This window comes from Ciconia boyciana, chromosome 17 (assembly GCF_034638445.1).
Source record: "Ciconia boyciana chromosome 17, ASM3463844v1, whole genome shotgun sequence".
Classification (NCBI taxonomy): Eukaryota; Metazoa; Chordata; class Aves; order Ciconiiformes; family Ciconiidae; genus Ciconia; species Ciconia boyciana.
Genome location: NC_132950.1, coordinates 7,767,053 through 7,793,982, shown reverse-complemented (window position 1 = coordinate 7,793,982; position 26,930 = coordinate 7,767,053). Strand labels below are relative to the sequence as shown.

The window sequence follows — 26,930 nt, the reverse complement described above, 5'->3', positions numbered from 1 at the left end:
GTGGGCTTGCTTTTGCACTCCAACAACACTGGAGGAGGCCAGAAAAGGATGCAACTTCCCTGGGGTTTTTGCCATCTCTGCGATACTGTAAATCACTTTTAAGATCCCGCTCTAGCTGATGTTTTACACCTAGCCTGCCAGCGTGAAGGAAACAAAAGCATCTGCTCGTTGCTGGACAATGTGATAGGAAGCAGCAGTCATGCCATGAATGCCAGTGAAGGCGACAGCTCTTCATAGGACAGGATGTGGTATCTTTGTGCTGATTCTGGCATGCTAAAACCTTTCCTTTGTTGGTTGTTTTGTGGTTTTGTTTTTTTTTTTCCTTAATCCAGGAAGCTTACAAAATGCCTTGTGTGTTTGGGGCTGAAAATGCTGCAAGTTGATTAAAGCTGGCCAAGGAAGCAATACTTTACTTTCTAGCTGTGGAGCTCCTAAGTCTGGCAGGGCAGGCGGGGTAACAGGGAGGAGTGCAGTAAACTTTCTGAGGATGAGGGATAGTGGAGCTCCTTGACTGAGCCTTGCAGAAAGGGTTGTCTTAGAAACTTCCTCTCTTTTTTAAGTATTGAGATAATCCAATAGTCCTGGTGGTGGTTTTTTTTAAACTCTGGAAACTTCAGCTCTTAAACTGGTTCCTGATGTTGAATTACTGGCATCAATAGGTGGGAACTGTTACACTTTGGGGAGGGAAAAACTGAGGTGAAGCATCTTTCATTTCAAGCTGCCTAAGACATGTGAATGCCTCATGAGTCAAATACTTGCTGGGCTCTTCCAGGCTGCAGGCAGGAGGTGCCACCTGAAGCAGGGGGCCCTTGGCCTGTTGAGTCCAGTTCTTGCCAATTCCCACTGCGCAGGCAGCTGAAACTTGCTGGGACTGAGCAGCGTTGCCAAGACTGTGCACTGGCGTTGGCATGGGCAAATCCTGTCTCCCACTGCACCCCTGGGAGGACAAGCATCCGATGGATGAGCTGGCCTTTCCTATGTTAGTTATCTCCCTAAATCATTGCTGTTTAGGGAGGCACGTGCCAGCCATTCCAGTGCTGGGAACAATGTCCTTGGGCAGGAAGTAGCTTCAGGTGCTAGTCACTGCTGGTACGTTGTATGCGACTTCCCTCGCACTGCAGAGTGCCTCATTTTTTCCCACCCTCAGTTAAAAATGCACTCCCAAGGCATTGACCCATTCTCCATATGCTGAAATGTGTTTCGAGGAGGAAGGAAGGGGAGAGCAGGGAATGCCATCTCCTGCATATCCCGCTCCACACAAGCTTGCCTCTGTCCCATCAGGAGAGAGGCTGCACAAGCCCTTCAGCCCTGCTGTTCCACCAGCTATAAAAATCATTTGGGAACTAGGTACCATGCTTGCTGGGCAGCATTTCATTTCTTCCCCTTCCCTTACGTGGCACTTATGGATGCTGCTCCGTATCTGAGGTTTCCTTATTTGTGACAGTCAGTGAAATAGCCTGGATACTAGCACCTCCAATGAATTAGAAAGGAAGGTCAGGAAGGTCAGTCAACCTTCCTAGAAAATGCTCTCGTAGCCACTTGGGTTGCCTAAACTCAGCTTCCCGTCTGTGGGGGAGTGGGAGAGGGTGGAAGGGGAAAGGCTCCTCTTCTTGCCATTCTGTGCCACCCACCTGGCAACCTTGCACTCTCCTTTCTGGGAATGCAGATTAATTTTCCAGATAATGATTGAAAAAACAGCCCGTTGCTGGAGGTGTTATTGCTTACTGACACTCAGAAGGTAATGTGCTTAGCAGAGAAACTCTTGGCTCTCTACGGGCCAGAGAGGAGTGCTGGGAAGTCAGTGCAGCAGTACCAACAGAAAGGCTTCTCACTTGTCTTTCAAATGCTTGCTGCTTTAGGAACCTGGGACACTCAGCTCTTTTTAAAAAGACTTTAAAGTTACTACGTGACTGTGATTTTTTTTTTTTTTTTTCTTTCAGTCTTCCGCAGCCTCACCAGTAAAAGTGTAGCAAGCATCTTCTAGGAAAATTATGGTTGCTTGATTTTCAGGTGGCAATTCTTAGCTGCTTTTGGGTGGGGTTGGTACATAAGCGTATGTGGGCATGTGCTGCTCTAAGATGGGACCAAATCTCACTTCAAAGGGGATACTTCTGTCTAGGTAGTCGTTCTGCACTAAGTAATAAGTTGGTGCAAAAGAAATGACAGATTCCTGATTTGAACCACAAGGTAGAATGAGATGTTAAACCATGGGGTGGGGCCCATTTCTACCTAGTTTGCCTTGCCTTTTAAAGGAACAAAGAGTACCAAAACACTTTTTACCTCTGTTAAAAAGGTAACAGGATTTAGCAGGAGAGAGCGTGGTAAGACAGGAACAGGTGAGCACACGGAGCAAAGAGCAGCTGACTAAGAGGTGGAGTTTTGTCATCTTTGAGTGGGTGGGAGTGACAACGCTCATGGTGATGTGTCGGGTTTCCTGGTGGACGTTTGCTCTGGCTGGACAGCTGGGAACTTGAATGTGATTTAAAGCTATTTTTGTGCATTCACCTTTCCCTCTTTCCTGCAGGGGATCTCCAGCAACACCTGCAGGCCATGTTCATACTTCTCCGCCCAGAAGACAACATCAGACTGGTAGGCAGGCTTTTTGCTTATCTGCTGTTAGTGAATATAAAGGTTAAGTTCCACTTGACAAATATACACCTGTGTAACTCATGAAAACAGTGGTGTGTGTGTTTGAGTGGTTTCATCAGCGGGCTTGGGGAGTCTTCTTTGCAACCACAAAGGTAGAAAAGCAGCTAATTATGAAGGGCCTGCTTTTTTGGTTGTTTAGTGAGACAAATTGTATGGCTAGAAGACTGCCTTTGTCTGAACCGAGTACTTAAGCTCTCAAAAAGTACTGTAACAATTGCCAGAGAAGCTGGGTAAATTACCTTGGTGTCCTATTTAAGTCAAGAGTAGGTGACTTACGTCTGACCAGCACAAGCGCCTGCCCTTCCATGTTAGTTCATTTGTGTTCCTCGCTCTGCTCTCCCAACTTGTTGCATCTCAAAAGGCCACAGCTTGTCAGGAAGGAGCATGTAGGATCCCCATGTAGCTATGCACCTATATTGAACCTTGTCTTTCTGCTTTGCTGGGTTGTTGTCTCCTATAGTGATGTAATGAAAATTAGGCATTGCTTGTTTATAGCATTGATATGCTGTCCTAAAGACCTCCAGAAGCTAAAGAAGAGCAGTAAGGAATTTGTCTAGGACACATTGAAGTGCTCTACAAGGTCGGGCATGACTGCAGTGTATCTGTATCTCTCATCACTCAGTAGCCTGAAGTTCCTTTCCTGTGTTGTCTTGGTGCATCTTAACAACGTATGCCCAAAGTAGGACTGCCAGCATCAGAAGTGTTATTCTGGCACCTCTGGTCTGCTGAATCCTCCTGAGCTATGCTGGAACTGGACCGATCTTATGAGTATAGCTAGGAAACAGCCAAGATTACTATGGAATGCTTTAACTTTAAAAATGACCACCGAAAATAATTTGCCATAAGCAATCTTTGTAAGCAAACTAAAAGACCTACTCCCAGACTTTGTCAGACACACCTTGCTGTCACTAAAATTTCAGTGAAAGTGATGGGAATGGGGATTCTTAGTGCTTTTCAGCATCTGAGCCAGGGTTAGAACATTGGAAGCTATTGAACAAGTCATTGTTCAGCAATATCAGTGGCGACATTGTGTGATTTGGGACAAATTAGCCTTAACAGCTGAATAAGGACTTTGTGGGCTGAGACATAAACCCTTTTGTTCGGAGCTGCGTTTGGAATGCTGAAATCTTGCATGAGGTTAAGTTCGATAGTCTACTTGAATTTAATTGATTCTTGACGAACGAAGGGTGTGCAGAGCTGCAATAGACTCTCTCATAAAATAGTAGATACAAATGAGATTTGAAATATAAACAGTACTGAGAGAAATGCATTCTCTTCTTGTGTTGGCTGCTGTCATTCAGAGGGCAGACTTCACAGCTCAGAGAGCAGCAGAGGAATCTAATCCTCTATAAACCTACACTTAAAATTTGGAACAACTCTTGTTTCTGTTGGAGCTACTAGCAGAGTTTTTTAGCCTTCCATGAGAGCAGGATTAGAGGAATGGTACTAGTGTAAGATCAGTAGGAAGGAGAGGAAAATTAGTTAAAAGCGTACAAACTGATTGAACGTATTCCTTAGCTTAGCAGAGTGGGGAGTTGTTCACTTATATGTGTTCAATAATAAAATACTTCAGAAAGTTGGGCACTTTTTTGGTCTTCAAATAAAATATCCCAATGAGAAATGTGTTCTTTTATGAAACACCTACTATCATGTAGCATGAAAAAGATGAAAGGTCGGCATGAACTTACCTCTTGGAATGTGCTGTTCATAAGGGCTGATAAAATACCACATCACACTTCTGATGAAACAAGAAGGCAGCAGAAGATAAAGTTGGCTTGCGTTTAGGTGAGCCTAAAACTAAGAAAAGTGTTGCTGGCCGTGAAAGGACTACAGAGAAATTCGTGTTCATGAACAGACTATAAATAACCTCCCCAAATTGAGGAGAAAGCTAGCTCTATGTAGATGAGCTGTTGAGAAAGAACCTTTCATCTCATCACTGTCCCTGAAGCTAGGCCATCCTCCGTAGATCGAGTGGGATTTCAAATATCTTAATTTAAAAGGTGTCAGACCACTTACTTACTTGGTATGCTCCTGCTGTTGGGTGAGCATATGAACTAGAGCTTAATGAAAAGGTTAGAGATCAGTTTGTGATTTGATGGGCATGTTGGAGCGCTAATAGTAACTTTTGAGGTTGGTTGGTTTAGAATGTCAAGTTTGCTGTTCTGTTATTCTAGTAAATTTAGCAAAACACATTATCTGCTCCAATCATGGTTCTTTGCTTTGTGGTAAGGGTGTAAATGTTGGATCTAGAGAGCCACAATAAGCCATGCCCTGTTTCTCTTAATTGGTCCTCTGAAAATCCCGCCTCAGTGACTTGAAGCTACGTGAGCTTTGGCTGCTGTTTGTCTAGCCATGTTCTAAGGGATCTTGCATTAAGACCACACTTCCCATTACTGCTAGCCAAATTGGTTTAGCAAAGTAAGTTAGATTATGTTAATCCTCTTGCTGCTGGACTGTCCTCAAGAGAAGCAGAACAGAGCTCTTGTGTGGATGCCCTGGACACAGGGCAGCTGTTGTCCGCCTGCTCCCGTTTTAGGCAAGTCTTTCTTCCTGTTTGAGGTTTGGTTCCTAATGTAGATAATGACTTTAACCACCAAGACCTTGGTGATTGCTTGCTCTTGTAGGTTGAAGAGCACCCTTTCTGTTTTGCTACAAGTGGTTAGTTGTAGAAACAGCCGTCTTTGGCAGAATTCACACCTTGAAGGCCTGACTGCTTTGATCGTCCGTGTTTCCAAAGGAATCCCAGTGACTCAAGGAGCAAGAAAGAAAATAAGGCTGGTTTTAGCATGACTTATCCTAAAGAGATGGGGTGGGGCACAGTCTCTCACTGTACAGAGCACATCTGTTTGCTGGCATCAGCATTTGAGTAGTTTCTGTGAGTCTTTGGTCCTGTTGGACAAGTCTAGAAGACGTGGTCAACGCTGTCTTCTGCCTGCACTTGCTATTCAGCCCCCATCACTAGAGCTGCTGCTCCCTGCAACGCCACTGGGAAGCTTTCCCTGCTGCTCTCGGCATAGTCTCCTGCGATAGAGTACTGCTGTGAAATAGCAAGCTCTGTTCTGACTGCCATGCACTGTTTTAAGCTTTGTTGTAGACTCTGCCACATCTTGTGACTAAGACTTGCTGGCTAATGGACAGGCAAGGTGTGAGGAGGTCAGAGGGGGCTTCCTCTCAGCAAGGAGGTGCCATTCTGACCTCAAGACAAAGTTAGAAAGAACTACAGGAGCGTATTGGGAAAAGCAGCCTACTCCTGAGACATCCCACGCGATAGTTATTTTGTGAGCTTTTTTTTTTAAGGATAAAATGTTTAAACTGGGCTCTCCAAGCCATGAGCTCCTGTGGGCCACCAGGAAGTGTCTACACAAGCAGTGGCTCGGGAGGGCTGCTGGTGTTTGAGGAATTCAGGTTCGGTTTGCGAAGGTTGTCAAACACCGCTTTGAGCTTCAACCGTTGGGTTGCAAGGAATTCGGCAACTGGATCCCGTTGCAGCAGGCAGGTGTCTGTCCACAGTACGGGGCAAGGCTGGGCTGTAACAGTTCCCTCTTGCCTGTGTTTGCTCTCTGCAGGCCCTGCTCAAAGTTCAAGAAGCAGTTTAACAATAAGGTAAACACTGAAGCCAGACAGCGTCTTGGGGTTGGATTAGGCTGTCCAAAGTTAAGACTCAGTATACATAGTTAAGACACTTCTTTCTAGGGATGTCATAGTTTCTTTAGTTGGGATCCTGTGACTAAAATAACTGCAAGTGGCTTAGAACAGAGTCCAAAAAACGTTGCAAGTAAAGGCTGCCTACTGCAGATGTTTATAGGCAAAACCTAAAATGCTGGGCTCCCTTTCCTGGGCTCCTCGCTAACCAGCAGTCTGTCTGTAAGACGACTTGCTGGAGTCACTTCAGTTCTCACTTCCTCCTGGCTTCTGGAGGAGCATTACACTTCAGTGTAGCCTTTCAGGAGCTTCAGTGTTGGTCTGATGCTCACAGCATAGCTGCACGGCCGCTTTCTGAACGCTGTCAGTAGTATTCGATTTGGGGGAGTTTGGGGTGAAATTCAGGCATCCTTCAGTACTGCTAGATCTCTTTTTTTGGCACTGGGGTGCAGGTGGTTGTGGTAGGAGCAATGAAGCACAATGACTTTCGCCTCTTCTGGGCAATCCGAATCCAACCATGGATACACCTTAGTAACAGGGAAACCTTTTCCTGCTGGCTGTAAGGCGGTAGGGTTGCTTCTGTACTGGGGGAGTTGCTAGAAAAATTCAAAGGACCAGCAGGAAACCACATATCAATTAGATCCTAGTTGTCCAGCTGTCTGGGAAGTTGGTGGAAAGAGTCTCGTTGGAGCTGTTGTAGCACACAGTGGTTTAAAGGAAAGCTCTAGCTCTTTGGACAAAGCCCTCTAAGAGGTGAAGAGCATGCTCAACACCCATCTGTCTTGTTGAACGTGTAATGCTCCATGAAGCTCACTAGGCTGGGACCAGTTGGAGGACTGTGGCAGCCAGCCTTGTAGGCTGCTGTTTAAACGCAGCCTTGGTGGGACAGAGCAGGCCTGCAGCAAGGTGTGCAGAAGGCACCAGGAACATGCCAGCTGTTGAGGAAAGCATTGTGTGCAAGAGAGTAAGTTGCTTCTCCCTCTTCTGCTGGTTATCCAGCTGAGAAGTACGGGCCATCCGTACTAATGCAAACTGCATCACTGCTTCTGCGCCTGTCACTCAGCATGAAAAGGTGGCTTGTAAAGGTAATTGTGTTTTGCTGGCTGCACTGCTGATCTCTTCCCTTCCTTTCCTTAGGCTGTAAGACTGGAAAGTACCTACCAGAACCGCACTAGATACATGGTGGTAGTGTCCACCAACGGCAGACAAGACACTGAAGAGAGCATTGTCCTAGGAATGGATTTCTCTTCCAATGACAGGTACTCACAGTGTCCAGGTGGGGGAAGTCCTTGTGTTCACCCACACGTCGAGTCAAGTGTAGAAACCACTGTCTGGTGTCCATGCGTTCTGGGGATAGACTCCTTCAGATTTTCCAGGCTAACACCTTTCTTGAGATCCAGAATTCCCCCTTTTATTTATTGAGAGGAGGTGGCAAATGGGAAGGCAACAGCACAGGTCAGCATTTCCTCCAAGCCTCCGGCTTATGTTGAGTACATTAAGTGCCCTTAAGTGTCTTTGAATGGTGAAGTCCCTATGCCTTGCATCTGCACACCAGAGAGAGAGACATGCAAAGAAAGAAAAGAAAAGAAATGCAAAGAAAGAAATGCAAAGAAAGAAATGCATGCAAAGAAAGAAAAAGCTGCAATTAGAGAAGCTGGACATCAGGGTTCAGGAGAGCAGCTAATAAGAAAGTGACTGTCAGGCAGTCCCTTGCCAAGGTCATGGCACAAAGGACCTGATGGGAATGTCGGGGTTGCTGATGGCAGATCTTAGACAACATATGCTCTCCTCGGCCATCAGTAAGTTGTCAGGGTTTAGTGCTTTTGCTTCATTCATTTAAATTGCTGCTGACCTCTACAAAAGGCTGCAGAATGTGTCTGGGAAGCAGCTTTTGCTGCTGGAGTGACTGTAAGCCAGGAGGCAGCACCCCCAGCAGCTTCATGGGCAGAAGCTTCAAGTTTAGAAAGGGTCATTAGGCACTTTGGAGAGGGCATGGAGGCACATGGCTCTTTTAAAGGGTTGTAAGTAAGTCTTGGCCTATGCAGGGAAAGAAAAACCTGGATATTCAAACCATTTTGGAAGGTTTCATACATGTGCTTAGTTCTAGCACAACTGCTACAGGAAGGAGTCTTGCTGCTGACCCTAGTCAGCAGAACTTAGGCAGAAGACCCTGACAGCAGACCCTAGTCAGCTAGAGTTACTTAGGTCAGTAGAAATGACTTTCAGGTAGTTACCAGGGTCACTAGAAAATATTTTCGAACTGTTTGGCTAAGAAACGGCCTTCCAAACAGCCTGCTGATCACAACAGCCACCATGCTTAATTTCAAGTGGCTTGATTTGGATGCTTAGCTCAAGTGATGCCTGCTAAAAAGGGGGACCAGCTTGATGCTGCCACTGACTCCTGGCTCTCTTCCGATGCATGTGTGCACAGCTGTAGCTCAGAGATGCTCTTGCAGTAGGGTAAGAATAACTTGTCCTTGCACAGGTTGCTGTGAGCTTGAAACTTGCTATTGGCTGTGATATACCAGCACAGCCACCTTTGATAACTGAGAGCTCACTGGTATTCAGTCTCTAATAACATAGCAGGGTCATTTTAGCTTTCTGCTAGAGTTACTTAGGTTCTGGATGGTCAGTCTGATACACCCTCCCCTAGCCCACTTGGTATTTATAACTCAATGTAGACTTGTTGCTATGGTCTCTGATAAGCGCTTGCTGAACAGTATCACTAAAAATACCCTGGCCACCTTGGGAAGCCTTTTAAAAACACATCTTTCCATGAGCTCATCTCATGTTGTCAACCGAAATAGCTGCGTGCCGCAGTGTCTCCTTTTGCTGGGCACCAGTCGCTCCGAGGCATGTGCATTTACAGGGCTTCGTGTCTGCTGACCCTCTGAAGCCTTGAGTCTCGCCCTCTTCCCCCACTTCTCACGAGCTGTAGAGACTGATGGGGGTGTTAAGGCTTATGGAAATTTGAGAGCAGTTAGGGCAAGGCATAAGAACAGGAGGCAGTTGAATCTGATTCTTCTTCAAGATGCTGCTTTGATTATGGACTGATTTTACAGCTTTATGGGACTCAGCTTTTTCATTTGACAACCTGATGCAGGTTGTGTTGGGGTTCCCCCACCCCTGCCTTTTTTCCATCGCTTGACTTCTGCTTTTAACTTGGCTTTTTGCTCAGCCTTACAGAAAGCAGGTGACTGTGAGGGCAAAGAGGTCAAAGCAGCTGAGAGAGGAGTGGGTTTGCCAAGAGGTGTCTGTCTCGGCTGGCTGTTGTGCTCATCCTTGAGATATGGGAGGGAGAAGAAGGGGTAGAAGTCAGCAACGGGTGATGGGCTGTGATTGCTAACCTAGCGTGCTGCCAGTCACCCTGCTATTACACTAGACTGATCCCAGCTCCCAGCAGCTGTGGCTGAGGGACAAACAGGAAAACAAAGCTATGGATTGCAAAATCAGAGCTAGAACCAAACCACTTGAGCCTGAGAGGGACTAAGCTGTAAAGAAAGCCTTGAGCTTACTGAAGACTGTGAGCCCCCTCTAATCTTCTGCACAAAGCTTGCTGCTTCTGAATCCTGTTTGCTCTTCTCCTGGGCATGTGTTAACCCTTTAAGCTTGCTTGAAAGAGTACTGCTATACCCTGTATCTGGTCAACAATCCTTGCCAGACACCTGTAGAACAGCACTGGCTCTGTTTGTCCCTGAAGCAACATTGGGATTTTTCTTTTTTTTTTCTAATGAGTGCAAACATCTGCAATCATTGCTGTGAAATTAGAATAGCATGGTGCTGTAGTAGGTGGGCTGACCTTCTCTTTCTTACTACAGTAGCACTTGTACAATGGGCTTGGTGCTGCCGCTGTGGAGTGACACCTTGATCCACCTGGATGGGGATGGGTGAGTCTCTTTTGTATGTTCTAGGTCAGTAGCAGAGGGTCTCCATGTGTTAGCTTACAGCACGGTATATGGAGAAGGATTTAAATGATTGCGGAGCCTTTACAGGTCCAGGAGACCTCCTGCTGTTGACCTGTATTGGGTTAGTAGGCTCAAAGGCCCTAAATCACAGTGGTTGTGGCAGGGAACGCCAATAATTGACTTATCTGTGAATAATAAACATGCGCTGAGACAGTGGCTCATGTGTGTGTTTAAGCTGGAGTAAAGGAGCTTTTACTGGTGAGTGGGTGTGTAGTGAAAGCTCCTTAAAGGGATCCTATTATGTGTTCCTCCATCACACTTGCAGCAGGCAGCATTCGGCTGAATGTAAAATAAGAATGATGTTTCTCTGCCAAATAGACACCTGACTTGCAGACTCCCGTTTGTGCCAGTTACAAAGGCTGTCCAGTGCAGTGCGTGGAATGACTTTTCTTTCCTTGGTAGCTGCCCCAGGATCACTTTAGCTGCACTCTGTTGCTCCCAGCTGTGGCACTGAATTTGTGTTGCCAAGGTAAACAGCACAGCCCAGCACTGTCCCACTGTCTTAGTTTCGTTCCCGAACAGCAGCCGCTTTAAAAAGTTATCTTAGAGCTTTTAGCATGCTATTTTGATCTGTTTGCTAGCTGAATTCAGCAGTGTATGCATAGGGCTACTCCTTTGCTGTTCTAACGTGCTACAAACTATCAGTTATTAACTGAAAAGTTGCTTTTGGGACACATTTTTACTGTGCCTTTTTTCCTCTCTCCAGAGGGTTCAGCGTATCGACAGATAACAGGGTTCATATATTCAAGCCAGTGTCTGTACAGGCAATGTGGTAAGTACTTACTATAATCTGTCCCAGTGATCCTTTTTCCAAGGTATTTTGGCTGCTTGAGCTTTTAAAAAGCAGGTGCTGCTTTGCATTATTGGTATCTTGAGACCTACTCGAGCAGCCAGAAGTCTCCTTCAGAGACAGGGAAGGAAGTTTGATACCAAAGAAAAAAACTGCAAGTGCCTGGTATACAGCAGTGAGTTTATAATACTGCTGCAGCCGTACCTTCGTCTCAGCTGGGGGCAGGAAGGAATAGGGTAATTTTCCTTGCAAAGGGCTGCTGCTTTGAATCTCTCCGAAGCAGAATTGCTTTGAGCATGTGTTTGAAATACACTTTTTTAAAAAAAATTTGTCATAAATAAGGAAATACACACTGTGCATATTTTAGGAGTCTCTGTCTCCAGTGAGACATGTTCATTGTGATAGCGAGAAGGAAAGAGAAGCTGCCTGCATTTTTCTTTCCTTTTAGGGTGGCTCATGTAAGAATGTAGTGGCCATGAAAGTATTTCTGGCTCAAGCTTCTTTGCATTGCAGAAATACATTGCCTGTCAGGGAGTCATGCTACTGTGTCACCCCAGTGATTTTGACCTGGATCCTTCTGATCCCAGTCAAAGATTTAAAACAAGCTAAAAATAGGAGAGGGGGATTTGTTTCCCAGCAGCAGCTGAAGAAACTTCTGATATCCCTCGTGCAGTGAGAGAGGGCGGACACCTAAACACCTCAGTAAAGTCAAGTCCTAAGCCCTTGGTTGTGCAGCTCTCCATGTTTCATTCCTGGGTGTCCCTGCCCTGCACACAGGGGAGCTGATGGCACAGTAGGAGCTGTCAGAGCACCCTGTCTTGGACACAAACTCTGTGCATCTTATTTATGGCATAGGTAGTTGTAGCAGGTTTTGGAGCCAGAGACACAGGTGCCTCTGCCCTCTGAATTGTGGACACCTTTGCTGCTATTCAGGTGTGTCTTGGCATACTTCAGTTAAGACATGCAAGCTCTCGCAGCGTGTGGTTATCCACACCCTTGCAGGACAGCCTTCTGCTCAGTGCCAGGGGCTGTTGCATATAGCGCTGGGGTTTGTACCAACGGATAGGACGTGAGCAGCATCCTGGATTTGGCTGCTGCTTTGTGCTTGATACTAGCCTGAGGAAGAAATTATAATCCTGCAAGTATTTTTCCCTTTCTAGGTCTGCTCTGCAGAGTTTACATAAGGCTTGTGAGGTGGCACGGAGCAACAATTACTACCCAGGGAGCCTCTTCCTCACATGGGTCAGTTACTATGAGAGCCATATCAACTCTGACCAGTCGTCAGTGAACGAGTGGAATGCCATGCAAGATGTCCAGTCCCACCGGCCCGACTCACCCGCCCTCTTCACAGATGTGTAAGTTGGTCTGGCTCTGCCGACCCAAAGCGTTTGGCTGTCAAGCACTGCAGTCTCCAAATGAGGAGACAGTTTCCACACGAGATTACTCTTAATTAGGTATTAATGAGGAGAGGTTTCCTGTTCCAGGTAATAAGTGGACCCCTGGTTAGGTAAACACCAGCACTGGAAGTTTAGCCCTCCTGGGGCTCCCTTGCATCTCCTCCAGCCTCTGCTTTCAGTCTAGTTGTTTACTTTGGGCTTTAGGCTCGCAGATCTTTACTTCTGCAAGGTAAGTCCCAAGAGGGAGAGGTGTGGTGTATTCTAGTACCTAGGCCTTCCTCTTTGCTGGTTTTGTCCTGTGGTTTCCAGGCCTGGTGTCTCCTGGAAGGAACAGGTTTCTCTGGACTTTGCTCTTACACTGGCGCGTGTCTGAGCACATGTTTAGAGTAACATGGTCTTTTTTTCTTTACTCAGTTCATTTTGCTGTAAAGTGAAGTGTTTAGGTTTGGACTTCTGAGACTGTGAGCTCAGAAGCATCCTCGTAGGCATCCATCTGATACACCTAAGAATGGGGGCAAAGAGCAATGCAGTTTTTCATCGTTCTGAGGAGCTCTGCAAGTGTGGAACAGGGCAGTGTATAGGTCCCAAGCTATCTCCAGCTAAATGCTTGGACCTCTGGTGATATATGGTCCAAAACATTGGCTGAGGTAAATAGGTAGACAGTTTGGAAAGGCAAAATTTATAGGCTGTATCAACATTCAAGGTTTACAACCCCTGTAATTAGTAATTGCTGATGGTACTGATACCATATAACCTCAAAGGTAGTCAGTGTCCAGATGTGATGCCAAGCATGAGGGCTTAGTTGCCCAGTTTGTAGTAGAAGAAATGATTTCACTAGCCGCAGCTGGTTTCCCAGTATAATAGTACCATCGGTTGATTTATGCTCTCAGATATTTCCTGTTGTTGGAGTTCAGTGAGTGAATAATAATGCTAAGCAGTTGTTCAGCTGTGAACAAGTCTTCACACTTGATTGTTTTTTAATGTACAAGGAGGGTGGCTGAAAAGTTTTGGCAGGCTGTCAGATTAATATTCTCTTGTAGCTTTTCCTATATAAATTTTACGTAACCCACCCTAGTGGCAGCAATTGAATGATTTCCTGGGGTCACCTAGACAGCATTCTCTTAATTGAGTCCTGAAATAATGCGTGAGATTAAAAGGACCAGGAACTTCCATGATTTTTATTTGTGAACCACCAGTTGGACACTTGTAAAGCAGAGAAGTGTCTGTGCAGTCGCCATCCTGGCAGCCTTCCGGAGAGACAGAAAGGTGGTGCGAGATGTTACTGCTGGGTCCTTTCTAAAGATGATGGGTGAGACAGCTCCGTGCTGCTGCTCTGTTGCAACTTCCCCTGGTGTTAGTCAGGCTATTTTTGCAGCTGGTGATAAGGCCCCTGGCAGCAGAGGCTGGAGGAATGCACAGAGGCTTAGCTGCCCTCGTCTCCATGTAAGGAGCTTTGGAGCTGTTACCTTTCCAAGAAAGGTAGGGTGAGGCGTAGATATTGCTCCAGAGAGCATAATGCAGCCTTCCCAATTTAAATTTTACCAAATACCAGAGGTTCTCTGGATGACTATAATGGATTAGGAGCATTCAGTTAGTCTCTTTCATATACAGCTGGGAATCTAAACTGGGCTTTACAGTCACCTGAATTCCCTCCAGCTGAGGACTTGCTTGGTGGAAGTAGTGCGAGTATCTGAGACTCTGCAGAGTATCCAGTCTATACAATACCTGTTTAAAAAGTGCTGTAAGTCCCGTTTGTTTCCCCTTCCAGTGACTCTGTTGCTTTCTTCTGATAGCCCAACTGAGCGGGAACGCACAGAACGGCTAATTAAGACCAAGTTAAGGGAGATCATGATGCAGAAGGATTTGGAGAACATCACATCAAAAGAGGTGAGTGGTGAGGGAGCAGCACCGGAAGTGCTGTTGTGCTAACTAGAGAGCTCTGTACTTTATGCTGTGAAGAAAAGCCAGAATGAAAACTTCACATGGCTTCCTTGTGTTCCTCCTCCCCACCCAGATACGCACAGAGCTGGAGATGCAGATGGTGTGTAACCTGCGGGAGTTCAAAGAGTTCATTGACAATGAAATGATAGTGATCCTTGGGCAGATGGACAGCCCCACGCAGATATTTGATCATGTCTTTTTGGTAAGTCTAACAGTGAATTCAAGAGTAAACAAGCCTAACACTTCTCACTATGTCTTGGTTGACACAGGGGCCTCTGGAGGAACTTAAAGGAACTCTGAAGGAGAGATTGGCTGATCCTGGGGTCACACACTCTTAAGCAAGACACAAGACACTAGTGCTATTGAACGAGAGCAGCCTGGCCTCTTGGCTGTACTAAACTTTGCCATACAGCACCAGCCAAGCTGTAGACCTTGTCAGTAGAGGATGGAAGGGAAAAAGTCTTAATTCTCACTACTTTTCAGGGCTGCTTCCATTGATGTAAGACCAGTTTTGTAGCTTTAACTGTCCAGGGTACCCACATGCCAAGTTCTTGAAGTAGACGTGTTTGGGAAGGACATAACTACAGCAAAGAGGGAGGGGAGCTGTTGGGGAGAGCTGTGTAACATTGAGGTGGAATGACACTCTTGTAACATGGAAAGCTGGGATTTCATGTGATCCAGGAGGAACAGAGGAGCTTAACAAAGAATCCTGTAGATAAGTCACTTAAGGAAACATAAATGTTTCGCCTTTTAATGTTTTGCTTGCTTAGTTGCCTTTCATTGCTGCTGGGGCCTGTCTAATTACGGCACCTCCTTCTAGTGAGTCAGCACTCCGCTGGATTTCCCAGCCCTGAAGCAATGGACACAGGTTTGGTTGGGCTGTCTAGCTTATGAGGTTGGCTCAACTTTAAACAAAGCCATTCCTCTTGGACCAGCTGGTCTTTCCAAATGGAGAGGGCCTCTCCCAGTCTCCTGGAGCTTAGTGGTGTGGCTCAGAAGGGATGGTGTATGTTAATATGAGCGCTCCCAAGAAATTGTGGTGGGGTAGAGCCAGGAAACTTAAATTACCTACAATGTAATGGATTTTTTTTTTTTTTTTTTTTTTTTTTTTTGCAGACTATGTGTTTTCCAGAGAGAGAGGCTGTTACAGGCTTACAGTGCTAGTCAAAAGCAGTACAGGCAGTTTGGTCTGCTGCAGGGCTTGGAGTCTTGGCTCTGAGTGCATTTAATTGGGAACAAGACCTTTAAAACAAGGCTTGCAGGCAGCACCAAAGAGCAGAGCTGTGGCTAATGTGTGGAATAGAGGTATTTGCAAAGCAGCTCTCTGCGGTGAGGAGCAGTGCTGCTGGGGCTGGGCACCAGCTTAATTCAGGAGCGTGTATACTGCAAGGCAAAGTCGTACAGTAAAGTCTCTGGAAGGCATGGAGCTGTTTCCTTCCAGGTGGAGGCAAGAGCCCTGTGGGATCCCACTTAAGGAGTGCTAAAATAACTAAGCAGGAAATAAGAGACCTGATGATGTTGGTGATTGTGGATCAAAGGACAGGAGAAAAGGCTTTCACCATTGCAGCGTTGTTCTCCATACCTGTGGAACCTGGTGGTTCCCAGGCCTGAATTAAATTATTTCTTGGCCAGAAAGAGACAAAATGAAGCTAAGAAGTCTGAGGGGCTAGGGTAAATATGGTGGGGATCAAAATATGTTTGTTGGCAGTTACGGAATAGCAAGAGCCTCCATAGTCCTCCTTCGGATTGTGCACAGCTCTGGACTTTGCTGGGATTGACCTGATCTGTGGCTGAAGGCAATGGATTCTGTTGAAATCTGGGCTACCATGGCATGTAATGTTTGCCCCTTTGTTCTGCTTGAGGTTCAGAGTCCCATCTGTGCTGAACCCTTGAATGGTGTCCTCATTATGATGATTTCAGTTTGGGAAGAACCAGCTGCTTTTTGTTTGTTGTATTCCTGCAGCGTCAAGACAACACAACAGACTTGTCCCCAGTAGCTACCAGAATAGTAACGAAGCCCTTTCCTGTGCATGTACATCTAGACACAGGCTGTGAGTGCTCAGGACTTTTCTGCAAGCGCTGTCATGGGCGCAAGTGCGTGCCTGAGTCAGAGCTCTTGGAGCTCCCCCATCTCAGACACGGGCTGCCTGTGCACGCTTTCTGGGGCAAGCAGCAACCCATCCTCTGGGTGGACACTGCTGCTTCTGCAAGACTGGGAGGTTCTCACTCTCAGGCTGATGGGGTTTGCAGGCAGGCAGTGGATATGCTTCTAGGGCCGACTTGTCCTGGCTACGCCTGTCCTGGCCCTGAGGCGATGTGTAAGCCTGTACTGTGGGAGCAGCCATGAGCAGTGCTGTTCTGCTGGTGATGGTCGTGCTGCCTGGGTCCCTCTTGCTTACTCCTTCATCTGAACCGTCTTTCTATTTAGGAGCTATTTTAGGGCAGGGAAGCAGATAGCTTGTGCACCTCAATTTTTGAAGGAAGCCTTTGTCTGAGTGGTTTTGTCCTCAGTCAGGGTTTATGTGTTGGAGCAGGAAGCAAGCAGCTTGGAGGCCCTGTGTGTGCTGTAGAGAAGAGGGTTAGCTAGCCAGGGTTAAATGTGTGTGTTTCTCTCTTCACACAGGCTTTCAACATGGGGAAAAGAGGTGTAACCCAAGTGAGCTTACGGTGTTGCTGCCTTTGATGTGTGAGATGGGTGTATCGTGTATAAAGAGCACCTGGATGGTTTTTAAATGCAGGCAGTCTCTCTTCTGTGGGGTAGAGCTGGCAGCAGCCTCCAGGGAAAGGGTGGAGTGGTCTCATCATTGCTGAGGTTGTTTTGTCAGCGGTTTGCAGGAAGTGCCAGCGTATGGTGCTGGGCTCCTGCTTTGCAGAGCTGCCTGTTGCTTCAGAATACATCTGGTTAATGGGGCGAGATAAAGTGCTGAGCACCAGCCCTGTTACCACTCTTCTGTGTACCCCTTTACTCAAAAGACCCCCTGCTCTCCAACACTTGGCTGGCCAGCTTACTCCTCCAGTTCACTGGTGACAGTCCCTCCCTCCTCCAGTTGTCTGGCCATGCCTTCCTTCTGGCTGATTTGTCCCTTTGCATGTTTTCCCCGCAGGGCTCGGAATGGAACGCCTCCAATTTGGAAGACTTGCAGAACAGAGGGTAAGTAGCTTCAGGCCATCAGCTTAAAAGCAAGAGCCTGGCCTCAACACTTGTCTATGCAACAAACTCTATTCCATACCTGCTGTGTAACCTGAGTCTTACTAAAGGGTTTGCAGATCTGAACAAGCTCTTGCTTCCTCCAAACTCTGCGTCCCACAAACAGGCACCCTAAAGTAAAAGAATCTTGTTCTCTGACCTTGACTGACATCCCCTTGGCGAACAAAGGAAGCCAGCAATCTCATACCTATAAGTAGCAAAAAGCTACAATTACTTAACTGGATGCTGTGTAGTTGGCTCTGTGCCCTCTGCTCAAGCCCGTTGTTCTGGACTGAGGTCTCATGATTACAGAGGCGCTTTGGAGTCTGGACCTCCGGACTGCGGCAGGAAGGAAAATATGTAAAAGAGCATTTGTTGCTTTGAGTGGGGCCCAGTAGGAAGTAAAGTCCTTTAGGTCTCGGGCTTAGCACTGATGGATTCCTCCGTCTCCTGCCCTTTCTGCCTTTCAGGCTTAAGCTTAGAGTACCCTTTCTCTAGGCCAGGTGGATCTAAGCACCAAGATTTTGCAATTAAATCATTATTTACAGGTTTGGCTTATTTGTGCCAATCCAGTGGAAAAAGCTAATCACTGTGCTGAATTGAATTGATAGCATACTTCTGTATCTTGGAGAATCAGCCTGGAAAAATTGACTGTCCTCATCCAGCTCAGGGTCTGCTGCATTTTCCTTGGGTCAGACAGGTCCTACTTGACTGCCAGCGATCTCGTACCTGCTAGGGAAAAGGGATGTCACTCCCTTGCAGTGCTCTTGTTCTGTCTGATATCCCAGCATGAGTGCAGTTCATAAGCATCTTACAAGTAACCCTCAGGGCTAAAAATACTGGATGTAGTGTACATAAATACCATATGCTTTCTCTAACAGTTTCCTTTCCAGAAAATTTAGGGATAAGAAATAAATCCTCCCCAGTGGCTCATTGTCTGTTACATCTCTCTGTAGTTATTTTATGCATTTGTTTAACTATGGTGTTGCTGACAAGCTTATGCCTTCAATCTTCCCGTGTTGTTGGTGCAGCAGGAGGAGAGATTCACAAAGGGGCTTTGAGAGAGTGTCCAAACACTAATTGAACAGTCTTTGCAGGAGCTCCTGTGACACAAGTGTTGCTAATACTTAGAACAGAGAGATGGTGGGCAAGCAGTGTAACCTGAAATACTGTAGAGGAAGTTTTTATCCAGTATGGATAGAGCCCTTTTATCAGAGGCTAGGCTCTAAATTGCTCAGCAAAACCTTTTGTCTGTGTTAGCCGCTGCTTCCTTGCATTAAGTCCTGGTTTCCAAGGAGGTCTGTTCAAGACTGCAACTTCAAATGCTTTGAGTTTTGCCACTCGCAAGGCAAGGCTGTTGTGTAGCAGCTGTAATATCTCTCTGAACTTGCTGTGTTCTGCACACTCTGCATTTTTATCCGCTGTCTGTTTCCATGCAGGGTGCGGTATATTTTGAATGTGACTCGAGAGATAGATAACTTCTTTCCTGGGCTCTTCGAATACCATAATATTCGGGTGTATGATGAAGAAGCAACAGATCTTCTGGCTTATTGGAATGACACCTACAAATTCATCTCCAAGGCAAAGTAAGTCTGTTCAGAACAGAACAAACACATGTAGAAGATGTATACTAAGTATTTTATATTTTCCTACTGATTTTCTTAACTACTTTTCTTCCTTGCCTACCTAGGATCAAAGCATTTTCATTTTGTAGTTTCTGAGTGTTAGTGGCTTTCCACAAATTTTCATTCTTGCAGGTGCTTGTACAAGGAGCAGGTAGGACTAGTGAGGGGTTTCTGCCCAGTTGCAGTCCAGGCAAACAGTGGAGGAGATCATTCCTGTACTAGAGAGCTAACAGTTTGCCTGCTGCTTAGGAAATGCAATGGATCTGCAGAGGTGTTGGTGGGAGAAAAGGGCAGTAACAAATCGAGCAGGGTTTAACAAAATAAAGAAGCAAAACCTTATAAGCCAAACACAAACATAAGCTCTTCCCTGCATTGTGAGGTTGTATAATGAAGCCCACAGTCTGGAAGTGATTTCTTGTAGTGTAATGCTCCAGAGCAAACCCTTCCCTTTAATAGGAGTAAATGCCTGTGTAGGTCTCTGAGCTGTCAGTTACAGTGAGTAATCTGATAGCGGGTGCTGAAAGTAGGGCCTTTTTACTGCAAAGAACTGCATCCCAGTTATATGAGCTATCTCCAGTTAATTCAGCAGCCTTCTTAAGGGAAAACTGGTCAGAAAGCAGATTGGCATATGTTGCCATTAAAGTATTATTTCCATTACCGAAGTCTGTCATCTCTTAACTGTAGCTGGTGCTTGCAATTTCTCATAGCCTTTAAAAGCTGACTTGTATGAGTATGGCTCAAGACTTACTTAAGATGATTTCTTTAAAAGACATCATTGTATTCCCTTAAGTATTGATTTTGAATTGTTGTCATCCTCAGAAGTATGCTCCTGCCCAGAATATTTTCCATTGGGGTTTCAACGATTGGGTCTCAGTACTGTGTATGAGGTGATGTAAATTAATAATCTTCCAAATTGGGGCAATTACTGTACCCCCTTCTTTGCCCTGTCTGCTTGTTGTGTTTGGGGTTTTTTTTAATCACCAAAAGCATTGCAATGTTTTTACTAACTTGATTTGGAAAGTAGAGAAAGTCTTAGAGCAGTCTAAAGGCTGCTATAGCCCAGTATACCCCAGGCAGTGCAGACATCTCTGAGTGTCTGGGGAGTGTGGATGCAGGTACAGGCCCAGCGAGCTGTGAGCAGCTGAGGTCTGAGCTTGTCGAGGCATGTGACTGTGTGTGCTCTGTGGCCTCCTGGTTTGTCCTGTGGGAACTTCACATGGCTGGCAATCCAGAAAACCTAGTGCTTGAAGGGGAAAATTAAAGGTGCCAAACCCAAGTTCTCTCAGCCTGCTCCGTGCCAGTGCTGCCCAGTGCACGGAGTTCACAAAGAAGGGCCATAGCCTTCCTCCTTGTATTTCACGGCAGACAAATGTGTTTTAATTCCTTGGAGCAGAGGGCTGGCTGCCCTTTCAGGCTCTGTACCAGTCTCACCAAGCAGAGTAACTGCTCATTGCACTCAAAAGCACTGTTTGCTTTGCCTTCAATAAGAAAAAACTGATGAAAACCGAAGGATCTTCCATCTGATTGCAGCAGGGTGCTGCACTGCAGCCATCATTTGAGGTCTCTGCCTCCAGCCATGGGGAGGTCATCTTTTTCACTAGCTTGTGCTTGGACAGGTACCAAGGTGAAGGACTGTTACAAACAGAGCAGGGAGGGTGAGCTTTCTACCTACAGACAGTCCTAAGAAATGGTGGTATCAATACAAATCTGCCAGGTTGGTGCATGGGGACTTTGGCTGGATTTGCACCTACCGGTGTCTCGAGAGATGTAGATGGAGGCTAGACAGGGTTTCAAACACCTGACTAAAGCAATGTTGGTCTTGTCCAGCCAATTGCCAAACCTAATAATATGCCATCAAAAGTTTGCAGTAGAAGAACATCTCTGTGCTAGGGGCTGCCCTGAACTGCTCAGTATCTTCCAGGGATATGTTTCTAGACTGTTGCACCATGTTTGTGTGATAGATACTCTTTTTATTTGGAATACTGCTTGATACCAGTGGGCCATTTGGGCTGAGTTGAAAGATACCATATTAGTCTTTAGCAGTCTTCATGAATCTCTGCAAACAACCTATGTTTGTTCACTTTGTGATAAAAGCTTCAGAAGAGCTGTTGTAACAAAATCTGTTAAGAATATTAAGACCTTGTTCTTCACTTTCTTTGTGTGTCTTGCTCCAGTTTGTAAATTGGATTATCAGATCACATCCCAGGCTTCAACTGTGGCCACAGTGTTGAAAGTGTGTTTGATAATGCTCTGGTAAAGAAGTTGCTATTTTCTTAAGCTTCTCAGAGGCTGTGTTTGCTATTTACTGATCCTCTTTTGTCTTTCTCCTGCTTCAGGAAAAATGGTTCTAAGTGCCTGGTGCACTGCAAGATGGGAGTGAGCCGCTCGGCGTCCACAGTGATTGCCTATGCCATGAAGGAGTACGGCTGGAACCTGGACAGGGCTTATGACTACGTGAAGGAACGGCGCACCGTCACCAAGCCCAACCCCAGCTTTATGCGGCAACTGGAGGAATACCAAGGGATCCTGCTGGCCAGGTGAGTGGAAGGAATGACCTGGATTACCTGTGTTAAGGCATAGCACTTAAAGGATTGACTCCATTATTTTAATTAGAACTTCCATCACTGCATTATGCTCATGATTGTCTTGGGAAAGATAGCGCTCTGTTTTCCTGCATTATCTCAGCTGAGCCTGGGAAAATGGGTGTAATAAACAGTTTTTAGGAGGCTGTTTGGCTTCTAGGATGGCTGTTTTTTGGAGAGTAGCATCCCGTGAACTGCCATCCGGAATGCAGCATTCAGAGCTGTGCAGACTCCAGCAGAGATAAATGATGTCCCTGTTGCTTGTAACATCCCTTGGCAGGGAACTCGCTTTGTCTCCATCTCAGCCTTACAGTTCCCTGTTGAACATGCCCCTCCTCAGCAGCTGGTCTGGTTTTATTTAGATCACTTCGGTAAGTGTTGGTGTTAGGGGAGGGGACAGGATGTTCTGTGCATTGCAACAGCGGTGTTTATTCCTGCAGGGAGTCCTGAGGCTGGTCTGGAGCTGGGCCTGGGTATGGGCAAGTGTGTTGTAATCTCAAGCCTATCACCTGATTAGCAAAAAGGCATAAATATTGCATGTTTCTGAGAAATCTGCCTGTAAGCTGTGTTAAGCAACGTCTTCACGTGATCAGCTGGAAGGAGGTAGTGATACTTTGTGTTTCACCAGATTACGGTATTTTGTTTAGGATCCTGGTGTGCTTTGCCAGGGAGCAGGTCTGAAGCAAGCAGAATTACCCAAGCTGAGCCTCCTGCCACAGGAGGTGGCTCTTAGCATGTTTTGACCAAAGTAAGTCTTTCATAGCTTCTTGGTGCTGTTGAAAGGTGCCTGCCTTATGCTGTTCTTTACAGCAACTCAGGTACGCATGTGCTCTCTTTAGGACACACTTCTCACCTCTGTCCTCTGCTTGGTTTTGTCCCTTTGGGTCTGTCCTATCCACTTGTGAAGACCTCTCTTCCATTTTTCTGTGCTAATGACTTATCATTCCTCCTTTGCTCTCCACCTGCTCCCAGCAGTCTGGCTATCTCTGCTGCTGGGCCAGGTCTGGATTCCCGATTTTTACACCAAATCCCTGATGTAAGCTCCTTTTGTCACTGAAGTGTGCTTCCTCTTTCCCTCTCCACACAGATGAGCAACCTGAGGGCTCCTCCCAGCTTATTCCCTGATCAGGTGCACCCACAGGATCTTTGTCCCCCACCTCTTCCCATGCCTGCTTTGCTCTCCCCTTGCTCCCCAAACGTTGACTGCCATAATGACCCTCTCTCTCTCTCTGAAAAGCAGCCAAGTAGTATCGAGTCTCAGGATAGATCACAGTGGAACAGATATTTTAAGAAATTGTGCTCTTCTGGACTGAAATCCTTTGGGACAGACAGCACACCTGCCTTTGGTGCCTCGTGTGACACCAAATGTGCTGCTGGCACCAGTTAATAAAGGTCAGTGCTTAACTGAGCTAGAGGTGACCTGACCAGTGTGGTGTGCTATGTAGCATTGGGCAGACTGGGAAATTAGATCTCACTGGGGTAGGCTGGATGGAGGAAAAGAAGCTTTTCAGATGGGAAAAGCATGCCAACACCCTTTGCAACAGGTTGGTGAACACCTGTGAGGAGCCCTGGGCTGGTAGCAGCTGGTATATCACATCTTCAAGCCCTCAGCCCTGCAGTTGGTTTAGGTAATCTGTCAGTCTGGTAGTTGGTGGCACACCTGCAAAGCCACCCTGTACAAACATTTTGGTTAAGGATTTTTTTTTTTTCCTGTCTTCCAGTAATTTATTTTTCAGGAGGTAAAATCTTTCTTGCTGCCATCATTTATATGGTGTGTGGCTCCCCTCCCACTTAAGCACAACACTGCTCCTGACCTACTCTGCAAGTCCCCATACAATGGCACGAATGGGATTACTCGTGAGGCTTTAAAAAATGCAAGAGCAGTGCATTACATCTCTGTGTGTAGGACTAAAAAGCCTGCAGTAAGCGAAGCTTCACTGAAGCAAGGAATGGCCTCTCTGTGCTGCAGAAATTGTCCCTCTTTATGTGGTTCCTTTCTCAGCTCCGAACTGCTTTTTCTCCTCTTTCTTCTCTGTGTTATTTAGCTTTGGCCTCTGGCTGCCTTGTTTATTGCTGCGGTATTCCAGGACAGGTAAAAAAACAAAACCAAAAACCCAACAGATTCATGCTCATGTGACTGCTCCAGTTTCAGAGGGAAGGTATGTGAGGGCAGCCATGTGCTCGCACTATCTAGTTACGGTTTTGTGTTGGGCTTACAGCAACTGGGATATGTTTTCCAGCTGTAAAATGAAAATCCCCTGCCTGCTTTTAGTCACAACAACAAGCGTGTTTTTGCTCTTTGGGACTGTCATACTTCCTGGGGTTAGTTAAACTGTCCCCTCCCTCTGAGACACAGAAAGGCTGAGCCAGCCCTGTTTCTTTTATTAGTTATGGATAAGTTACAGAAAAAGTGTGTTTGGGATCCCCTGTGCCTTGTGTACCTTGTGAATCAACAGCGATAGTTTTACACTGGAGCCTGGAGAGCTGGCTGCAGCGTGGTGGGAGGTGTGGGGGGCTCCTGGTCCAAGGCTGCTGCGGACACAAGCTGGCCAGCCCTGGTGCCGCCCCCAGACCTTGTGCCGTGCCTGGCACACCGAACACCTGGGCTGCCATGGGCCGTTCTCCCCAGTGCCAGGAACGCTGCCCAGAAGGGTCAAGAGGTGGCTGTGGGCTCTAGGAAGGGATGTGGGCTCCTGTTCTTTGACCCTGCTTTTAGCACCTCTTGCAGGTTGTAAGACTGGAGGAGGTGTGAGATTAAAAGTTAATAAATACACCTCTCCCAGTGGTTGTTGACATCTGTTTTGCTTCTCAGATCAAGGCTGTGCTAGGCAAGTTTGGTTTGTTCATGCGCAAGGGTAATTTTGACTTTCAAAATCAGTTGTGCAGCAGAGCGCTGGATTTGAGCACTGAAGCACCAGGGTGGGAAGTGCCCTCAGAAAGCATCAACAACTTCTCCCCAGGTTACATGAGCAGAGACATGGGCAATGTTTGGCATCCCATACAGAGCCTCAGCAACAACCTGCCTCACGGACAAGCCTGGTTCTGCTGCCAGTGTCAAACTTTGCTCCAAAACCCATTAGAGACAGAGCACGCACAACCACAGAGCAATGCCTTTGGCCTCTAGTCTTGACTCTCCTCTCCTCTGAAAAGACCTGATTCTGCCCTGTCATACACGAAGGTTGTAGCTGATTATGGGGTTATAAAGCTAAATCCGTGATGGATTATTTTCCTTAGCTGTTGGGCACCCAAAACTAAACTGGTACATTGTAATTAGTTCAATAGCATCTGTTAATTAACTTACTGCAGCCAATGGATGTGTCTGGGAGCGCCTGCTAGCAGGGGACTGGAGAGGTTTTGCAAGGTCTCCTGCAGATCCAAGGACCTTTCTGTGGTATCTGCTCTCCTCCTAGGGGCAAACGGTGGAAGCACAGCCCCGTGGCCGTGGTCACTCAGCAAAGCCCTTGCAGACATGGCTAGCTGGTGTGGTTTCACTGCGAGAAGTTGCCTCCTTTGCTCTCTGTAAGCCCGGGGGCACGGGCTGGGTTTTTTGGCAGGTGGAGATAAGGAAGATGGTGCAATGCCACTGGCAGTTGCTTGGCCTTGTGACTGCTCAGACCTTCCTAAAGGGGCTTTCCAAGAGCTGGAGAACTCTTGAGCTTCCTTCCTGTGAAAGGCAGGTGGTGTTTCGGGCTGCTTGTTGAGTGTTGAGGATGTCTTCTGTGTTTCACCCACACCCACTCACCCCACCCCCTTGGTTACCAGAGCCCAGTTATTGATCACTGAAGCTATTCAAAGAAGGAGCCACAAGGAAAATGGGATTTCATTCCGTGTCCACCATCCAGGACTAGGGACCCTGACTCTTCTGGCCATTGCTCACCTGCTAGCAAATTGAAAAGTACTTGCTGGCTGAGAAAGAACCAAATTCTGTAGTCGGTTAAATGTTTCATTTGTTGAGTAGACTGATAAAATACTGCTCGGGAATATGTGTGTGTGTGGAGCGGAACAGTGCAGTGGGATTTAGCTACTGGAAAGTGGCTTATTATTGGATCAACTTCTCCAGCAGCAGGTTTGGCCCTGAACTGTTCAGGTGAAGCTGCAGCTGTGGCCAATGACTGCAGTATTTGGCACGGTTTTTCATGTAGGTTGCATCCTCTTACAACAAGGTGGGTCTGGCCCTGGTATGTGAACACACTACTCAATGTTTTCATTTGCTTTTCTTCCCCGCAGCAAACAGCGACATAATAAACTGTGGCGCTCGCACTCAGACAGTGACCTCTCGGACCATCACGAGCCCATCTGCAAGTCTGGGCTGGAGCTGAACAAGAAGGAGATCACCACCTCGGCCGACCAGATCTCGGAGACCAAGACCAACGACAACCAGCAGCCGATGTCTCCCATCTACTCAGCTGAGCTAGACAGGGAACAGCAGCTCCCAGAGGATGCAAACATCATTGAGGAGACGTGTGTGAAGGAGAGGAGGGTCCATCTAGAGTTTACATGTCGAAACTTCCATGCTGAGCAGATGGAGGACAAGCTGAACCTGAACAATATCAATGGCTGTACAGCAGGATGTTGTGTAGACTCTGTTCCCCCTGATAACTGCCATGCTTCTGAGGCCTTAATGCAACTCCAGCACCCCTTGGAAATAACAGACTTTCCTGATTTGACAGTGGATGATCTAGAAAAAGATGCCCTTAAGCCTGATATGAACGTGCACTTGGTTCCCATGGAAGAATTCACTTCGTGCTTAAAAGACTTTCCCCAATCCCCAAACCAAAATTCCCTGAGTCTCCAACAGAATCCCCAGCCTGAAGTGACAGACCTCAGTACAGACAGGATTGATTTCTTCAGCGCTTTGGAGAAATTTGTGGAGCTTTCCCAGGAGAGCCGGTCGCGCACCTGCTCCCATTCCAGGACAGAGGAGCAAGGGAGTGGAAGGAACGGGGTCCCCAGGGTCCCCTTGCTGGAAGTGCCACCTGCTGCAGACGGGGGTGCAGATGCTCGAAGGAACAGCTCTGGAAACTCTCCTCAGGCATCGGATGACTCTTCCACAGATGAAGAACAACAAAAGGTTAAAATAACTTGCTTGGTTTTTTAGGAACTGCTGCTCAAACCTGTCTGTGGGTAGTTCTCTTGCTGTGAGGTTGCTGTG

The 26,930-nt window shown here is 46.7% G+C and overlaps 1 protein-coding gene across 1 annotated transcript in view; it reads left to right on the top strand.

Annotated features, from left to right (window-relative positions):
* Window positions 1–26,930, top strand: part of SSH2 (slingshot protein phosphatase 2) — a 103,348-nt gene that overhangs the window by 68,837 nt on the left and 7,581 nt on the right. The window contains 11 exon segments of the mRNA XM_072882472.1: window positions 2,525–2,589; window positions 7,429–7,550; window positions 10,110–10,178; window positions 10,963–11,028; window positions 12,207–12,401; window positions 14,237–14,330; window positions 14,458–14,586; window positions 17,489–17,535; window positions 19,011–19,157; window positions 21,533–21,733; window positions 26,006–26,849. Of these exon segments, the coding sequence (XP_072738573.1) occupies window positions 2,525–2,589; window positions 7,429–7,550; window positions 10,110–10,178; window positions 10,963–11,028; window positions 12,207–12,401; window positions 14,237–14,330; window positions 14,458–14,586; window positions 17,489–17,535; window positions 19,011–19,157; window positions 21,533–21,733; window positions 26,006–26,849 (1,979 nt within the window).